At 36.5% G+C, this 17,427-nt stretch overlaps 1 protein-coding gene across 1 annotated transcript in view; it reads left to right on the forward strand.

Annotated features, from left to right (window-relative positions):
- Positions 1 to 12,210, forward strand: part of Noc3l (NOC3 like DNA replication regulator) — a 30,448-nt gene extending 18,238 nt beyond the window's left edge. The window contains exons 13-21 of the mRNA XM_027939932.2: positions 97 to 197; positions 2,640 to 2,712; positions 2,792 to 2,855; positions 2,939 to 3,010; positions 3,530 to 3,711; positions 5,071 to 5,199; positions 5,999 to 6,096; positions 9,057 to 9,141; positions 9,475 to 12,210. Of these exons, the coding sequence (XP_027795733.2) occupies positions 97 to 197; positions 2,640 to 2,712; positions 2,792 to 2,855; positions 2,939 to 3,010; positions 3,530 to 3,711; positions 5,071 to 5,199; positions 5,999 to 6,096; positions 9,057 to 9,141; positions 9,475 to 9,603 (933 nt within the window). The 3' untranslated portion in view covers positions 9,604 to 12,210. The remainder of the gene's footprint in view (positions 1 to 96; positions 198 to 2,639; positions 2,713 to 2,791; positions 2,856 to 2,938; positions 3,011 to 3,529; positions 3,712 to 5,070; positions 5,200 to 5,998; positions 6,097 to 9,056; positions 9,142 to 9,474) is intronic.
- The last annotated feature ends 5,217 nt before the right edge of the window (positions 12,211 to 17,427 follow it).

Here is a 17,427-nt window from a genome sequence, read left to right on the forward strand (position 1 = left end):
GAAAAAGAAGATTTAACTTTGAAAGTCATAGTTGTGTTAGCTCAAGGAAAGCATACCAGGTTACCCTAAGGTGATTTTGTCTGTTTCCTCTGCCAGCACACGGAGACCCTGAATATGGTATTTGTAACCTACTTCAGAATATTGAAGAAGGCCCAGAGATCACCTCTTCTGCCAGCAGTCCTTGAAGGTCTTGCCAAGTAAGGGCTGTGTAGGTTGAAATCTTTTAGATTCCTTATAAATATAATGTTCTCTGTTCTCATTCGCTTTTTGTCTTTCCTTAAACTGTTTGTAACAAAAGGCTTTTTTGGTTTTGTTATCTCAACGTTTTATTTTTTAAGTTTTCGTTAACTCTTTCCTTCTGTTTTGTACATTGTAGGCGTCCTTAAAGTTCATCTCTCAGTCCTTGGTTCTTTTTTGCACTGTGTAGTCAGTTATCTACCAAATCCCAGCTTGTACATCATTTCTCGAATCCTCTGTAATATGTTTCTGTTAAAATACGTCTTTTTGCATATCCTATTAATACTGATTACTTTCTTGAAGAATGGTTGTCCTGATAGCTTTCTATTATTAGTTATGAGGTGGTATCCTGTATAATATTGTTAACCAATAAAAATATAAGGTGAACTACATATGCAATTTAGCTATATTATTACAAAGGTAAAAAGATACAAGTGAAATGTATTTTATTAAATTAGATTTATCTAACATTATTTTAACATACAATTTGTATTAAGTATTAATGAGATAGTTGGCATTCTTTTTTTTTTTTCCCCTCTTCTTTTTAGCATAAAAGAGTAGGATTTATTTAAATGAGAAGAAAAGAAGCAGAGTTTTTACCTGGCAAAGGCGCGTGGTGAGGGGGGTGCGGTGATGGGGGGGTCAGGATCTGATAGGTTGCCCTTGGCATCCTTTTTAAAATATGTCTTTGAAAACTAGTATATATTATATACTTACAGTACGTCTCAATTTGGATCAGCCACATTTCGAGTTTCTAGTAGTCATTTGTAGCTAGTGCCTACCATTATTGGATAACACAGATTTAAAAATAGAAATTGGACTTATGGCTGGAAGATATAGAAAAGGCAAGTTCTGTTCATTATAAGAAATTACTTTCTAATGACTAAAGTTGTTTGGCATTGGGTTGCATTTCTTTATAGGGTAATGTCCTCATCCTTGAGAATTTTCAAAGAAAGGCTAATCAGAGAAGGGATTACTCTTACATTATGTAAAACTTGCTATTTATTTTTTTAATGGCCAATTTCCTTATTTAAGTTTTTTTTTTAAACCTGCTTATTTTAGAAGCAAATAAAAAGAATCTAAATAATCCAAATAAAAAGAATCTAAACTTTAAAATAAGTTCCCTTTCTTGTACATCTATATAAGTCTGTTTGTCTGCCGCCTTTCACAAATGGAATCATGCTTACATATATGTCCTGTAACTAGACATTTTTATTGTATTTTTCCATGTTAGCACATATAGATGACTTAATTTTTTAAGTTCCTAATACTCCATTTTATGGATACGAATATTTGTTTAGCCTTTCCCCTGTGTTATTGCTTGTATATACATCTTCATGCACTTGCATGCATCTATTGCCAGGTCAAAGGGTATGCTCGTCTTCACTTCTGATAAATAATGCCAAATGGCTTCCCACAAAATGGTACTAATAGACATGGACTGTCACTTCTAATGTATTACTTCTTTGGTCTCTCCTTGTTCTAAGATTTATATAGCAAAAATTCTTTATTAATATTTAAAAGGTATCCTGGCTTAAGCCAACTTTAGTGCCTAATAATTTATAGTATACATACAGGGTAGGCTCACATTTAGTAGCTCACATGATTCTCTCTTTTTTTTTTTTTCATATTTTTTTAGTTATACATGGACACAGTATCTTTATTTTGTTTATTTATTTTTAATGTGGTGCTGAGGATTGAACCCAGGGTCTCACACGTGAGAGGCGAGTGTTCTACTGCTGAGCCACAATCCCAGCCTCTTATATGATTCTCTTTAACCCTATTGGTAGTCTCAGTTATTTCCAGAAATAGAGGCCCAAGACAGTCAAATTACAGTCTAGGATCATATAGGTAATTAGTAGCAAGAACCTCAACTAAACACCAGTTCCTATATTCTTCTCATTTTATCTTCAAAGCTGTCATAGGGTCCATATGATCTTTTTTGGGTGCTGGGGATTGAACTTAGGGTCTTGTGCATGCTAAATATGCACTCTATCATTGAGCTATGCCCCAAGACCTGGGGTCTTATAAATGACAGAATCTTCCTTTCTCTCTTTCTACTACCTGTTTTCCTAGAAGCTGACTCTGCTGGCTCCTTTGTGAGTTTTCATACTGCTAGAAACCTAGTAAACTTTCCCCAGGGAGTATATTTGCTCTTAGCAACTTCTAAGGAAAAAGTGTTTTAAAATATTTTTGATCTGTTTAGTGCTTTATATATTCCTGCTGAGCACAGTGTCTATTAGTGTGAATCATTATTAATATTAATAATCACTATAATATCTGTCATAATTAACATTTTAAAATAAGGAGTATTAAAAATCAAGTTTTAAAGTCAAGTTTAATTTTTACCTACATATTTCTGCTTTTTGATCATCCTTTAACTAAGTTTTGTTTAATTTTAGGTTTGCTCACCTTATAAATGTGGAATTTTTTGATGATTTATTAGTGGTTCTTCACACTCTCATTGAATCTGGTGTAAGTAACTATTAATTAATTACTTTTTAAAAGATATAAGTGATAATTATCATTCTTAATAGCTTTTTTCTTTTTAAAGGACCTAAGTTACCAAGAAAGTCTTCACTGTGTTCAGACTGCTTTTCATATTCTTTCTGGGCAAGGTAAGATATTTTCTTAATCAAGTTTGTTTGCTTTGTCTTCAGAAGCTGTACTTACCTAATATATATTTGTTTTCATTTCAAAGGTGATGTTCTAAATATTGATCCAATGAAATTCTATACACATCTCTACAAAACGCTATTCAAATTACATGCAGGTATGTATGTTAAAATAATATTTCCTTAATACGTATTTATTTTCTAATTGTATATGACCAGAATTATAGTCAATGAGAAATTGGCATAGGTACCTAATATACTGGCTTGCCAGTGCACACATCTGAATTTAACCTTATGAAAGACTTGAAGAAAGAGTAACTTCCGGGTTTTTTTTGGTACTGGGGATCGAACCTGCGGTGCTTAACTGGGCTCACATCCCCAGTCCTTTTTTATTTTGAGACAGGGTCTTGCTAAGTTGCTTGGGGCCTCACTAAGTTGCTGAGGCTGGTCTCAAACTTAAAATCCTCCTGAACTTTTGGTACTGACTGAAAATGCAGTCAGTGTAGCCCATTGCATCTCTTAGCAGTACAGTACTTTTTTAGTGATTAGGGAAATGATTTGAGACAGGTATAACAATTCAGCTTGTTTGTGTATGTTTGTGTTTTTCTGGAGTTCAGTGAAGTTGCATAATGAAAAAGTAATGAGAAGAGTTCTGAAGAATATATCTGTTGTTTTAGGTGCTACCAATGACAGTGTTGAGATTGTACTCCAGTGCCTTGATGTCATGCTAACCAAGCGCAGAAAGCAAGTTTCTCAACAGCGAGCCCTTGCCTTCATCAAGCGCCTTTGTACCCTTGCTCTTCAGGTTCTTCCGAATTCAAGCATTGGCATTTTAGCAACTACCAGAATATTAATGCATGTAAGTAGTAATACAAATGAGGAGAACTAAGTTCTTATAATACTGCAGTCACATTTTGTTTGTTTGATCTGTGTCTTTTTCCCTCTTTTATATTATTATTTTAACCACAAAAGTTATTCACAACTGGGTGTGGTGTCACATGTCTATAGTCCCAGCTCCTTGGGACATTGAAAAATGGAAGCAAGAGTGTTAACGTTGCTTGAGCCCAAGAGTTTGAGGCTAGTCTGAGCAACACAGTGAGACGCTGTTTTGTTAGAAAAGTCAGATAGGAAAAATAATTCACATTTGTAACAAGATCAGGTGATAGAAGAAGTACAGCATAAAATTACATAAGGAAAGGATTCTGTATCTGCTGACACTTCTCAAATGTAATTATTTTTATCACTTGGTGTGTATCCTTCCTATAGACTTTTTGAAATTCATGTATAAGTACTTGCACCACACAAAACGAACGATTTTTTTTTTTTTTTTGTAATAGAAAGGAGATTAAGGGGATTATGGATACACTGTTTTTTAAAAACACTTAATGGTAGTGAATACAATACAAATATTGCCATTTTATCTCTTTAATAATTAAGGTTTATTTAGTTCTTTATTTAACAAAGACTTGTATAGTTCTTACTATGTATCTGCCACTTTTATAAATGCTTTACAAAGATTAATTCACTTAATTTTTATGACCCTGAGGTAGCTGCACTTATTGTTCCCATTTTACAAATGGTAAAACAGGTCGAAAGAGAAAGTAACTTTCTTACTTTTTTTTTTGAAAGTAATTTCTTAAGATGACACAAGTATTAAGTGTTAGAAGTGGCATTCAAATTTAGGTAGTCTGGCTTTTATACTTCTTTGTAGTTCTCTTGATGGATATAGGTTATTATTGTTACTGCTGTTAACCAATGATGCTGTATTGAATATATGTGTATTGGATGTATTTTTGTAAGAAAGATTCTTTTTTTTAAATATTTTTTAGTTGTTGGTGGACCTTTATTTTTTCTTTATTTGTATGTGGTACTGAGAATAGAACCCAGTGTCTCCCACATGCTAGGCAAGCACTCTGCCACTGAACTACAACCCTAGCCCCTGTAAGAAAGAGTCTTAAAAGTGGGATTGGAGAGTGGAAAAAATATTTTGTTTTCTTTTGCAAGAAAGAAAACAGAATATTCTTGTTTTCTTCTCAAACAAGACATTCTTTTGCAATTTTTTTCTTACTATATAAACTTAAATGACTTCTTATTAAAGACCTTGTGCTTGTAGCTCGTATATAACCACAAATTCAAATGAAACACAAGTACAGACCAATGAGATTCTTAAAATTACAATATTAATTTATTAATTCTCCCTTTTAATGTGTTTTTGTAGACTTTCCCCAAAACAGATCTATTGCTTGACAATGAATCTCAGGGAAGTGGGGTTTTCCTCCCTGAGCTGGATGAGCCCGAGTACTGTAATGCTCAGAACACTGCATTGTGGGAATTGCATGCGCTGCGGGTAAGAGTAGCCCTATTTATTTATTTTTCTTCTTTTGTGAGCAATAATTTTTCAGTTTCCTCAAATAGTTATTATTGTCAGAGGACTTACTGTATTTTGTTCTGGGGAATATCTGTTTTACAATTCATATTTTAATATTGCATTTCACTTTGCTTTTGTTATTCTTTAAGCTGTTAAGGTCCATTCTCTAAGACAGTAGAAAACAATGACAATTTTTATATTGATCTTATCCAAAGATACTTCAGTAGGCCACATTTCATGGTTTTACCTATGTCCTACAACATCCTTGTTCCTGCATATGGATAGCATTAGAGTGAGCCTTGTGAAATATGAGTATCAGGTGAGTTGTTGTAAACTATTTTCACTCAGAAGTAGGAATTACTTTTTAATATTTTTTTAATACTATAAAAGCAAGACTAAACTATGTCACTGGTAACTTGGTCATCAAACAGATTTGTTTTTTTAAAAATATTTATTTAGTTGTAGATGAACACACAGTGTCTTTATTTATTTTTATGTGGTGCTGAGGATCGAACCCAGTGTCTCACAAATGCAAGGCAAGTGCTTCACCACTGAGCCCTAGCCCCAGCCCCCAGATTTGTGTTTTAATCCTGTCAGCAAAAATTATATTTTTTCTGTAGGCATGTGGTTCTGATAAGTTAAATACGTATATGTGGGTTTTTTTTTTTTTTTTAAAAAAAACAAGATTTTGTGGTTTTATTAAAGAAAATCTTTGCTCAGCTAGTGTTTTCTAAAGTACTGACCTGTGCACAATGTGGTTTTCCTGTTTCTTCTTCAGAGACATTACCATCCCATTGTGCAGAGATTTGCAGCTCACCTAATGGCTGGAGCACCTTCTGAAGGCTCTGAAGCATTGAAACCAGAATTGAGCCGAAGGTAATATTTAGCATCGCTTTATTCTTTTCCTTTTTTGTTTTCTTTGCAGTGTGAGAGATTGAACCCAGAGTATTGCTTTATTCCAAAACTACAAAATTTAGAGACTTGAAATGAAGATTAGTGGTAGAGCACTTGTCTACTAGCTCATTCAAGGCCCTGGGTTTGATCCCCTGTATTTCAGGAGAAAAATTAGAAAAGAAGACAACTACCAAAATTCAGCTGATAGCTCTTTACTTTGAAAAGTCTAGTACTATGAAGTACTAGATTACAAAATGTTAAGTGCAAGTTGAGGGTCAGGTTTTTGTCTCACTTCATATTCCTGAATTGTTCTATAGATAAAATATGCTGGCTAGTTGAAAGTAGTGATGCCTATAATCCCAGCTACTTGGGAGGCTAAGGCAGGAATATTGCAAGTTCAAGGCCAGCCTGGACAACTTAGTTAGACTTTATCTCAAAAATTAAAAAAATAAAAAAAGGAATGGGAGTATAGCTCCGTGGTAAGAGTTTGCTTAGCATGTGTGAGGCCTGTGTTTAATCCTCAATTCTGCACAAATCAATGAAAAAGTATGCTGGCTGTGATTTTATTTGTTTGGATAATTCCTTAAAACTTAAAAGAAAAAAAAAATCCTGAAAAGTTTCACACATATAGAAAAGTAAAAAGAGTAGTGTAGTGAAAAGTCCAATCAGAGTGAGCTTCCTTGCTCCTTTTTTTTTTTTAAGTGCTGGAGATCCAGCCTAGTAGCTATCACTGAGCTACATGCCAAGCCCTCTTCTTCTTTTTTTAAAAAACAATTCTGCTATGGCAGAAAATGAGGAAAGTGAGAAAAAAAAAGGGGTGTTTTGGAATACTGCCACCAGAAAGACAACAGTTTCATTCCTTGGGCCTCCCAAGAATACCTTCCAACCTATAAAAAGGTCAGAAGGGAACTTCCAGCATCCACTGTATATTTCTAGATGGGAAACGGGTCCTTCTAAAAGAAATTTCTTTTCTTCTAATGTTGTATTTTGGAAATATTCTGAAGTTGGAAAAATAGTAATTAACCTGTATCCCATCAAATTAGTTAGGAAATACTTCAGTTAAATACAGTAGAAGATAAAATGGTAGCTATTTTTATCTTAGACCATTTATGCTTGCTTCAGAAAAATATATGACACTCAGTAATATATAAAGAACAGAAATTTATTTTCCCAAGTTCTGCAGATTGGGAAGTCCAAGATAATGGGGCCTTGTTGTATCATTTCTGATACAACAAGGAGTGGAGGAAGGACAAGCTATGCAGAGGCTATGAGAAAGCATCTTTGAGGAGCCATTAATCCCTCATGGCCTTATTAGCCCATTTCTTGTACTGTCACATTGGCCATTAAGTTTTGATACCTGAATTTTGAAAGGGACACATTCAAACCATAGTACTTTGTTTGTAACCAGTACCCAGAATTAGCATTTTGCTGTTGCGGTAAATTTTTTTCCCTTGTAAGTGCTCTGTTTTTTTTTTCTTTCCTTTCTTTTTGGTACTGGGGATTGAACCCAGGGATACTTTACCACTAAGCTACATCCCTAGTCCGTTCTACTTTTTTATTTTGAGATAGGGTCGCACTAAGCTTCTTAGGGATTTGCTAAGTGCTGGGGCTGCAAAATTCTCCCACCTCAGCTTTCCAAACTGCTGGGAATACAGGCATGCACCACCATACCCAGCTAGCCTCTGGTTTCTTTAATTCAGATACCACAGGTGACTTGAAGAGTGGGCCAGACTCTTCGGAGTTTGAACAAAAGTTTAAATTAATTGCTGTCTTTTGAATATTGGAAGAATTCACGTAACTTTGACATTTCCAGCTTCTCCTGAGATACTAGACTTGGTGATTTTGGCCTGTATTTTTACATGGCAGTATCAATAGTCAGTTACTGTTCCCTCTAAAAGGGTTGCTTTCTGGCTAGGATAATCTTTGGCCTTATTAAATAATGGCCATTTACCTTTTTCTTCCTTCTTACTTCCTAACAGTCCCCATCCCCCACCTTCAATCGTATTTTTTTAAAGTGGGGAAAAAGAAAATTGTTTGTCATTCGTACGTAGTACCTTCATTTTGTTCATCCATTTTTATGTGCTGCTGAGGATCGAACCCAGTGCCTCACACGTGCCAGGCAAGCACCCTACCAATGAGCCACAACCCCAGCTCCTCTTTTTATTTAATGATCATTTTCTGGTATATTTTCATTAGTGATCCTCAGTATTTTCTCTTTAATGCCAGTTTTTCTTTTCTGGAGGAAGATGAGGATTGCTTTTATCCTGAAGGCTCGCAAAGGGAGATACATATGTGTTGCTTTTCTGGAGGACAGAGATTGGGTGTAAGCTTAATCATAGACCTTACAGGTCATTTCCTGTCTCCTTTGGGGAAAGTGAACTAACCTTAAATTCTTAAGGTTTCATGTACATGATGTGGATATAGACATGTTTTCTGTCCTGAGTGTCCTTTCCTTGTTTTTCATCTGGTTCAGCTGTATTTTGAAGTTCCTGGGGGATAACTTCATGCTTCCAATGACTAAGTTAGATTAAACTGCTTCTGGTTCACATAACTGATTGAGTTGGGATTTGATTACACTGAGCTAGAAGTCTTCTGCTTGACTTTTCCTCTGTGTTTTTTTCCTGCATTTCTTTCTTTCTTTTTTTTTAATATTTACTTTTTAGTTGGACACAATATCTTTATTTACTTATTTTTTTTATGTGGTGCTGCGGATCGAACCCAGAGCCTTGCACATGCCAGGCGAGCACTCTACCTCAGAGCCACAACCCCAGCCCATTGTTCCTGCATTTCTAAATGTATTCTACAATTCTCTGCGATAGATTAGTTGGATAATGTTGACATCTGGGAATTTAGGATTCATTTTAAGCTAGCGAGTTTGGGTACAATGTATTTTCAAGTTCTAACTATGACAGTATCTATATTTCTTACATTTGTTTTTATAGATCTGCAGTTGAACTTTTTGAGACTTACAGCATGGCAGCAATGACTTTCAATCCTCCTGTTGAATCATCAAACCCCAAAAAGAAGGTATGTGATACTTTTCATTCAAAAAAAAACAAAAACAAAAACTTGCATGTCTTTAATTATTTTAACCTTTAGCTTGCTTAATTGTTTGTAGTTTTTTTTAATGTTTTAAGAGTTGATAGTAGGATAGATGTTTAGATTTGGAATTTTATAGAGATGGTCAGTGAGACTGCTTCACTCAATATAGGATACATCTTTGACCTGACCAAACATCTTTCATTATTAAATTTTATTTGTTGGTATCAGCTGTTGCTATTTATAGCTTTGCTCACAGCTTGGGTTTTACTTAAGAGCATAAGTAACTTTTTAACTCATATTTTTAATTTTTTTTTCCAGGATAAATTTTTACAAGGAGATTCATTTTTGAATGAAGATTTAAATGAACTAGTTAAAAGACATTGTAGTGAAGTTGCTATAGAGTCACCTCTGGATTTCACCAAATATTTGAAAACATCACTACGGTAGCACAAAAATGAAGAGTCAGTGGACTTCCTTGTATATTTGTATGTGGTAAAAATAAATTGTTGACTTAGAAATATTTCTTCTTCTACAAGGAAAACTTCCCAAGAATGATTAGGAAGAGAAATAATTACCCTTTGCTTGATATAAAGCTATGCCCCAATTAAGAAAATGTTATTTCATTAAAAAAGGAAAATTGAAAACCTTCTTTTTCTCCCAATATTTGGAAGTTTCCTTCTTAATGATGCTGCCTTTTAAAAACTTAATACATATTTAGTTAGTTTTTTTTTTTTTTTTTTGTACCAGTGATCGCATCCACTGATGCTTAACCACTGAGTTATGTCCCCAGCCCTTTTTAAAATTTTTTTATTTAGAGACATGATTTCAATAAGTTGTTGAGGGCCTAGGTTGCTGAGGCTAGCTTTGAACTTGTGATTCTCCTGTTTTAGCCTCCCAAGCTGCTGGGGCCACTGGCCCCAGCTTAAGTTACAGTTTTTAAAATAATCTTTGGGTGTGATAATGTAGCTCAGTGGTAGAATGTATGCCTCGCCTACAGGAGGCCTTGGGTTCAATCCCTAGCACCACACACATACACAAAATCTCTGAGTTAGATATTATTGAAATTTAGTTGCCATATTAAAATTAGGGCATAAAACATAGGACATTTAAGATTGAGAGTGTTTTTATCATTTAGCTACTCCCTAAAACTAAATATTTAAAAAACTAAATAAATATTATTGTTCTTGTAATACTATAGATGGAAATAAAAAACATTCTAAATTGAGTGAGTATACATTGTATGCAGATTTTTGAGGAAAGAGAAAAAAATAGCTTGAAATTGGACTTAGGTTCATTGGCTCACTTCAAGAAGTCACCTAATTTGGTCTTTTATAAAAAGGATGAGTGTTTTTTATGGCTACTTTCAAAAGAAGTTTGAATGTGATTCTAGTATCTTTGAAGTTCTATGTGTTTCCTGACATGCCCTGGAGGCTGTTAGGGGAAGAACTGCTCTAGGAGGGAAGAACCCAGCCCAAGAATTTCCCATCTTGTTTTAGGGACAAAGGGAATCCAGCAAAAGGCCTTCCTAATTTTTTAAAAAAATACAGGTAAAATATGTATATATATATATACACATAAGTATTTTTTAGTTGTAGGTAGACACAGTCACCTTTATTTCATTTTTATGTGGTGCCAAGGATCAAACTCAGTGTTTCACACATGCTAGGCAAGTGCTCTATTGCTGAGCTGCAACCCCAGGCCAAAATGTATATTCTTAATGAATATAACTATAAAACAGTATTTTATGTAACAGCAATTGTTAGTTATTGTCATATTCTAACAACAGTTTATGAAATATGTTTCAATGGCCAGGGAAATATTTTCTACTGTTAATAGTTGAATACATAGCTGCTTTCTCTGTTTCCTGTTTTTGATGTGAGAATTTTTTTAAAAAAGGATACTGTCTAACTAAGTAGATCTCTCATTGCTTCATAACCATATTCAGAACCATAAAAACTAGTTACTTTGGTGTGGAACTTAGAGTTTCTTTCTTATGAAATAAATAAAAATTGAAAAATTCCCTTATCATTCCAGCAGTGGGAGTGTGGATATCAGTTTAACTGTGCATGTCAGTCTTCCCCACCAATCCCACCCACCCCAGGATGGGGATTGAGCCCAGCGCCTCAAACATGCTAGGCAAGTGCCCTACCACTGAGCCACAACCCCAGCCCCCATGTCCAGCCCTTTTAAAATTTTATTTTGTGCTAGGGTCTCATTAATTTGGTAGGCTGGGCTTGAACTTGTAGTCCTCCTGTCTCAGCCTCATGAATAACTGGGATCAGATGTGGGCCACCACACCCTGTTTTGTTTTCAAATAAGTCTTTTCTTTATATGTGATTTGAAAAGTATTTCTTTTTTTTTTTTAAATGTTTTAGTTGTAGTCAGACACAATACCTATATTTCACTTATTTATTTTTGTGTGGTGCTGAGGATCGAACCCAGGGTTTTGCACGTGCGAGGTGAAAGGTCTCCCACTGAGCCACAACCCCAACCCCTTGAAAGGTATTTCTGAGGTCACATTTCAAAGGCTTGATTGTTAAGGATAAAAAAGGTATGTTTTAGCATATAAATATTTACTTATAACCTCCATTTAGATATAAATGAATAACAAAGAATATTATATTATAAATATTTCTGTGAATAAACAGGGTTTCTGTCCTTATCAGAGCACAAGTGACCAATACACATCAAACTATTTTCCAAACATATACAAATATAGGGGCTAGGGTTGTGGCTCAGTGGTAGCACACTTGTCTGGCATGTGTGAGGCACTGGGTTGGATTCTCACAACCATATATAAATAAATGAATGAATGGATGAATAAAGTTAAAAAATGTCAAATACATTTTTGTTTGACTTTGGCAGCAAAAACTGTAATTTAGGTGAAAAATCAGTTTTAGAGCAGGAATTCAATGGCTTTTTCAAGCTTGCATTATGCTTTTAACTTTTCTTGTTTATGTATTTATATAGTGAGTCACAGATCATTGTATATCTAGTATTTAAATATCTTGTATGAATATGGGTATGAAATATATTTGTGCATAAATTTGTCAATGAGTTTCATTTTTTGAAGATAAGTGTCATAGTCAGTAGTCATACACTCACCTAAGCTACCACCTTTTTTTTTTTTTTAATAAAACCGAGCGCTTACTGTGTGCTTAGTATTATACTAGATGTTAAGAAATAAGGTGAGCTAATAATAGGCACAAGACAGACTGATTCTTCTATTACTTTTCATGCTGAGTCAAGTCATTTGCATAATACTTTTTAAAAAATGCAGCATTACCCAATTCTGTGTCAAAATAAGTTATTTAATGCCTGTGTCATTTGAAATAAGAATGGTCTCAGAGCTGTTTGATGGCAGGCTTGAGCATAGTATGTTTTGAATCCAAGAGACTTAAGAATGTTTTAATAATCACGGAGATTCAGGGTGTTTTTCAAAACTATTTCAGGTGTTCATAGGTCAAAATCCTTAGCCATCTGCCAAAGTTTGTTTTTAAGTAGTTGATACATAAAGATAGCAGAGAACACATAAATTTTCTATGGATCATGGAGATGTTGGCCTAAGTCTGAACTTTGTCCAAGAAGTAGTCTCCCTTTTCTCTCTCTCTCTCTCTCTCTCTCGCTCTCGCTCTCGCTCTCGCTCTCGCTCTCGCTCTCGCTCTCGCTCTCTCTTTTTTTTTTTTTTTTTTTTGAGTACTGGGGATAGAACTCGGGCACTCAACTACTGAGCCTCATCCCTAAGCCCTATTTTGTATTTAAATATTTAGAAAAGACAGGGTCTCACTGAATTGCTTATGGCCTCGCAAAGTTGCTGAGGCTGGCTTTGAACTTGCAATCCTTCTGCCTCAGCCTCACAAGCTGTTGAGATTACAGGCATATGCCACCACACCTGGCCCTTTTCTCTTTGATAACTTTTTTTGGGCTCTTGTCCTTAGTGCTGATGCAAAAAAAGCAACCGAAAAGGGGTAGAGACTGCCACCTTGAGAGCACTTTTCCAGTAGGTTGCCTTACTCTGCCAAGACAAATACCAGCCAGGAAAATTGTACTCTTCATTGGTTTGGGAACACAATTGTGGAGCTTTGTGTTTTAGAGTTAATGAACCAGTAAGCAAGTCCTGATTCCTTTTAAGCATCAAGCAAGGCCTGTGGTATCTGAGCAGAAGAAAGGTCTATAGAGATATTAGAAAGAGTAGAGAACAGTGGAGGAGGAAGATATAGTTACAAAAGGGAAACTGGTATATATCAAAAGAGGTCCACTTTCACTCATGACCCTACAGTGTCTTCAGAGCATCAAGATGGGAGCTCTTTATGAAATCAAGCCTTAATTAAAAACAAGGCACTTGTAACTGCACTTTTGTTTACTCCGGACTCCATATTTATCCCTAACTGGAGAAAGAATTTGTAAATAGCTTACATGTGCTATGGATGACATGTGAAGAGGCTTTTGCTCAAAAGGACACTTTATGCCCAGATAGTATTTCTACTCCCTGCAAATTTATTCCCTACTCTCCCTAATTCCTTAACACCCTCTAGGAATCTTACATTTTCTTACAAAATAACCAGTTCCAAATGAATAGGTGACTAAGAAGAAGATTATCTCACTTCTAGCATCATAGGGCACACTAAGTTCTTTCTTAAATCCTTTATTACCAACTTTTTTTAATATTTATTTTTTAGTTATAGGTGGACACAAATCTTGATTTTATTTTTATGTGGTATTGAGGATCAAACCCAGGGCCTTGTGCGTACTAGGCAAGCACTCTACCTCTGAGCCACAATCCCAGCCCCAATTACCAATTTTTTTAAGTTGGCACCTAACAGTGACAGAATTCTTTTCACTTTTAGTGAAGTTTTTAAAAATATTGTAATAAACCCAGCTTTCATATCTATATTCCTTTCCATATCAACTTTACTGATAAGAGTTTGCTACCCAGACTTCTTGTAGCCTAAGTATAAAATTGTAGTGGGTATAGTTCTAGTGGTGATTTTAGATGCATTCTGAATAATGTGATAATTTATTTCATTTAGTATACTGATATAGTTGTATAATTCACACATGCCTTTTTTTCTTTCTTTTTTTAATGTGATACAGATTGAACCCAGGGCCTTATGTATGCTCTACAAGTGCTTTACCACTGAGCTGCATCCCTAACCCTAGCTGTATAATTCAGATAAGATTTAAATAAAAATTACATATTTCTGACAAATATCAGGTTGTACTAGTCCATTATAATGCAGTTATATACCTCATATAGACATTTTGGTCAATGATGGACCATTGTGTGGGTGTCATGTGATATGATAGTGGTTCCATAAGGTTATAGTGGAGTTAAAAATTCCTATTGCCTAGTGCCATCTTAGTTTGTATAAGTACACTCTGATGTTTGCACAATGATGAAATCACCTAACAATGCATTTCTTGGAATTTAACCCCATTGTTAAGTGACACATGACTGTAGTAGAGTAGGCCCTTTACATTTTAAGCAGTGTGTCCTTTATAAAGTCCCAGAGACTCAAATTATAAGACAATATGTACCTTAACCTCAAGATGGAATACCCAACCAGGTTGGGATGCAACACAGAGAATAGACTGGATTTTCTACTTGCTAGATAACGCAGTCTCTAATTGAGTCTTAGGGTTAAGTTTCAGATTTGCTGTAACCAAATCAACAATTATGCTAAAGGCCATTTGGGGTGGGAATGGGGGTGAGCAGAGTGTTGAGAGCCACAGCCGAAGGGGCCCCAGCAAACTTCCAGCTGCCAGCTGATGATTGGCTCACAGCGGCCCCAGCAACTTCTAGCTGCCAACTGATGGGCTCCTCTGCGGTGATGCTCATTGGGCTGTTTCCCTGCCCTTTCAGACCACGGAGCTGCTCATTGGGGGACTTTTTTGGCTCTGCCCACGCGACCCAGCCAATCGGCCTCAAGAGCAGGAGGAGTGGGGGAGGTGGAGAGGCTTGTGGGAAGCCGGTGGTGGCAGTTGGGCTCTGAAGGTTTTCCTGAGGAGCTGTTTTGTTTGGCGTGTGTGGTTCTAAATAAAGTTCGTTTCTTTTGACAAGTGGCTCCTGAATTGTGCCCAGCCAGACTGCGGCATTTGGTGGGCCGCATGGGGAACGACTGAGGGTAAGTGATAAGGTAAACCGCTCGCCCCTGCGGGCAGGGCGAGAGGATGGGTAGCCATTTTAAGATTCCTCTTTTGTTTTGCTAAACTTTTGTTTTAAGTTGCCTGTCCCTGGAGATGTGTAAGATGGAAGAAAAACCGCTCACATCTGAGGAACAGATAGGGAGAAAGGACAGATGGACATTTCAGGAGGATAGAAAGGCTATTATAATGATTTTTTGTTGTTCCACTTTTGTTTCATTTTGGTTCAGTTTTGTTTGGCGTTATCTTCTTGGGTTGTATTATAGTTATAGTAGAAATATTCAAGTAAAAGAGAAGGTCTCTCGAGCTAGTCAGATAAGAGAAAAAAATTCAAGTAAAAAAGAAGGTCTCTCGAGCTAGTCAGACAGAGGAAAAAGTTCAAGTAAAAGAGAAGGCCTCTCGAGCTAGTCAGACAGAGGAAAAAATTCAATTAAAAGAGAAGGTCTCTCGAACTAGTCAGAGGAAAAAATTCAAGTAAAAGAGAAGGCCTCTCAAGCTAGTCAGAGAAAGAAAGTGTAAAGGAGAAAAAGCCATCGGGGGAAAGTTACAACAGGAGACTGCTACTAACACCTTTCTATCACCAGAGGGTGTAAGTGTCCAACTAACAAGGCCACCTCCATATGCTGGGAGGCCTCCAACCCCTGCAGTTGATAGTTGGGATCCTGAGACAAGATCTCAAATATTAACATGCCCTGTATTTGAGGCAGGAGGGCAGCGAATTCACCATGCTTTAAATTTCAAAACAGTGAAGCAGCTAAAAGAGGCTGTAACAACCTATGGTCCTCAAGCACCCTTCACTGTAAGCATGGTCGAATCCATTAACAACTTGAACATGACGCCAGCAGATTGGGCTAATATGTGTAAAGCTGTGCTAAATGGAAGACAATACCTGTTATGGAAGGTTGCCAATGAGGAATTTTGCAAGGAGACGGCTAGGCAAAATGCAGCAGCTGGTTATCCTCAGAGAAATCTAGATATGTTGTTAGGAAAGGGACCTTATGAGGATCAGCAGCAACAAATTGCATATGATCCTGGTGTATACGCACAAATTGCTGTAGATGCAGTTAAGGCATGGAAGACTTTACAAGGACATGGAGGTTTACAAGGTCAGTTATCTAAGGTAATACAAGGAGCTAATGAACCTTATGCTGAATTTGTAGATAGGCTTATTCAAACAGCTACCAGAGTTTTTGGGAATACAGAACAAGCAATGCCATTACTAAAACAACTGGCTTATGAGCAAGCGAATCGTTGGTGCAGAGAAGTCATTAGACCATGGAAACATGAAGATTTAAACACATATATTAAATTATGTAGAGACATTAATGAACAAGAGCAAGTCGTGGCAGCTGCAGTAAAACAGGCTTTAGAACAAGGGCAAGTCGTGGCAGCTGCAGTAAAACAGGCTTTAGATGCCAGGCCAAGAATATGCTACAATTGTGAACAAACAGGACATTTTAAAAGGAATTGCCCCATAGGAGGAGGGTTTAACAAAACTAGGTAGCAAAGGAGTAGAATACCGGGTATTTGCCCACGATGCCGTAGAGGGAGACATTGGGCTAATGAATGCCGTTCTCAAACCACCATAGAGGGTACTCCATTATCAAAAAACGAACAAGGACCAGGTGTTTATCCACGATATCATGAAGAAAGGCATCGGGCTCCGTTGCCAAAAAATGGACAGGGGGGCCCAATGCTCCGGGGCCCAAAACCACAAATATATGGAGCACTGGAGGAACCCAGCAACCCCATCAGGGTAGTGCCCAGGACACATTGTCCATCAGATCCCTCATCAGACAAACCAGAGGGAGCGCAGGATTGGACATCTGCGCCTCCGCCAGAGCAGTACTAACTCCAGAGATGGGAGTTCAAATCATTCCCTCAGGGGTAAAAGGACCTCTTCCCAAAGGAACAGTAGGCTTATTATTGGGACGCAGCTCTTCTACTCTAAAAGGACTTATGATAAGTCCTGGGGTAATTGATCCCGATTATGAAGGTGAAATAAAAATTATAGCCAGTTCTCCAAAGGGTATATCAGTAATTTCACCAGGAGATAGAATAGCACAGTTACTAATAATACCCAGCCTACATGATAAATTTTCCAGTCGTGCTGTAGAAAGAGGTTCC

Source organism: Marmota flaviventris, chromosome 4 (genome assembly GCF_047511675.1).
Source record: "Marmota flaviventris isolate mMarFla1 chromosome 4, mMarFla1.hap1, whole genome shotgun sequence".
Classification (NCBI taxonomy): domain Eukaryota; kingdom Metazoa; phylum Chordata; class Mammalia; order Rodentia; family Sciuridae; genus Marmota; species Marmota flaviventris.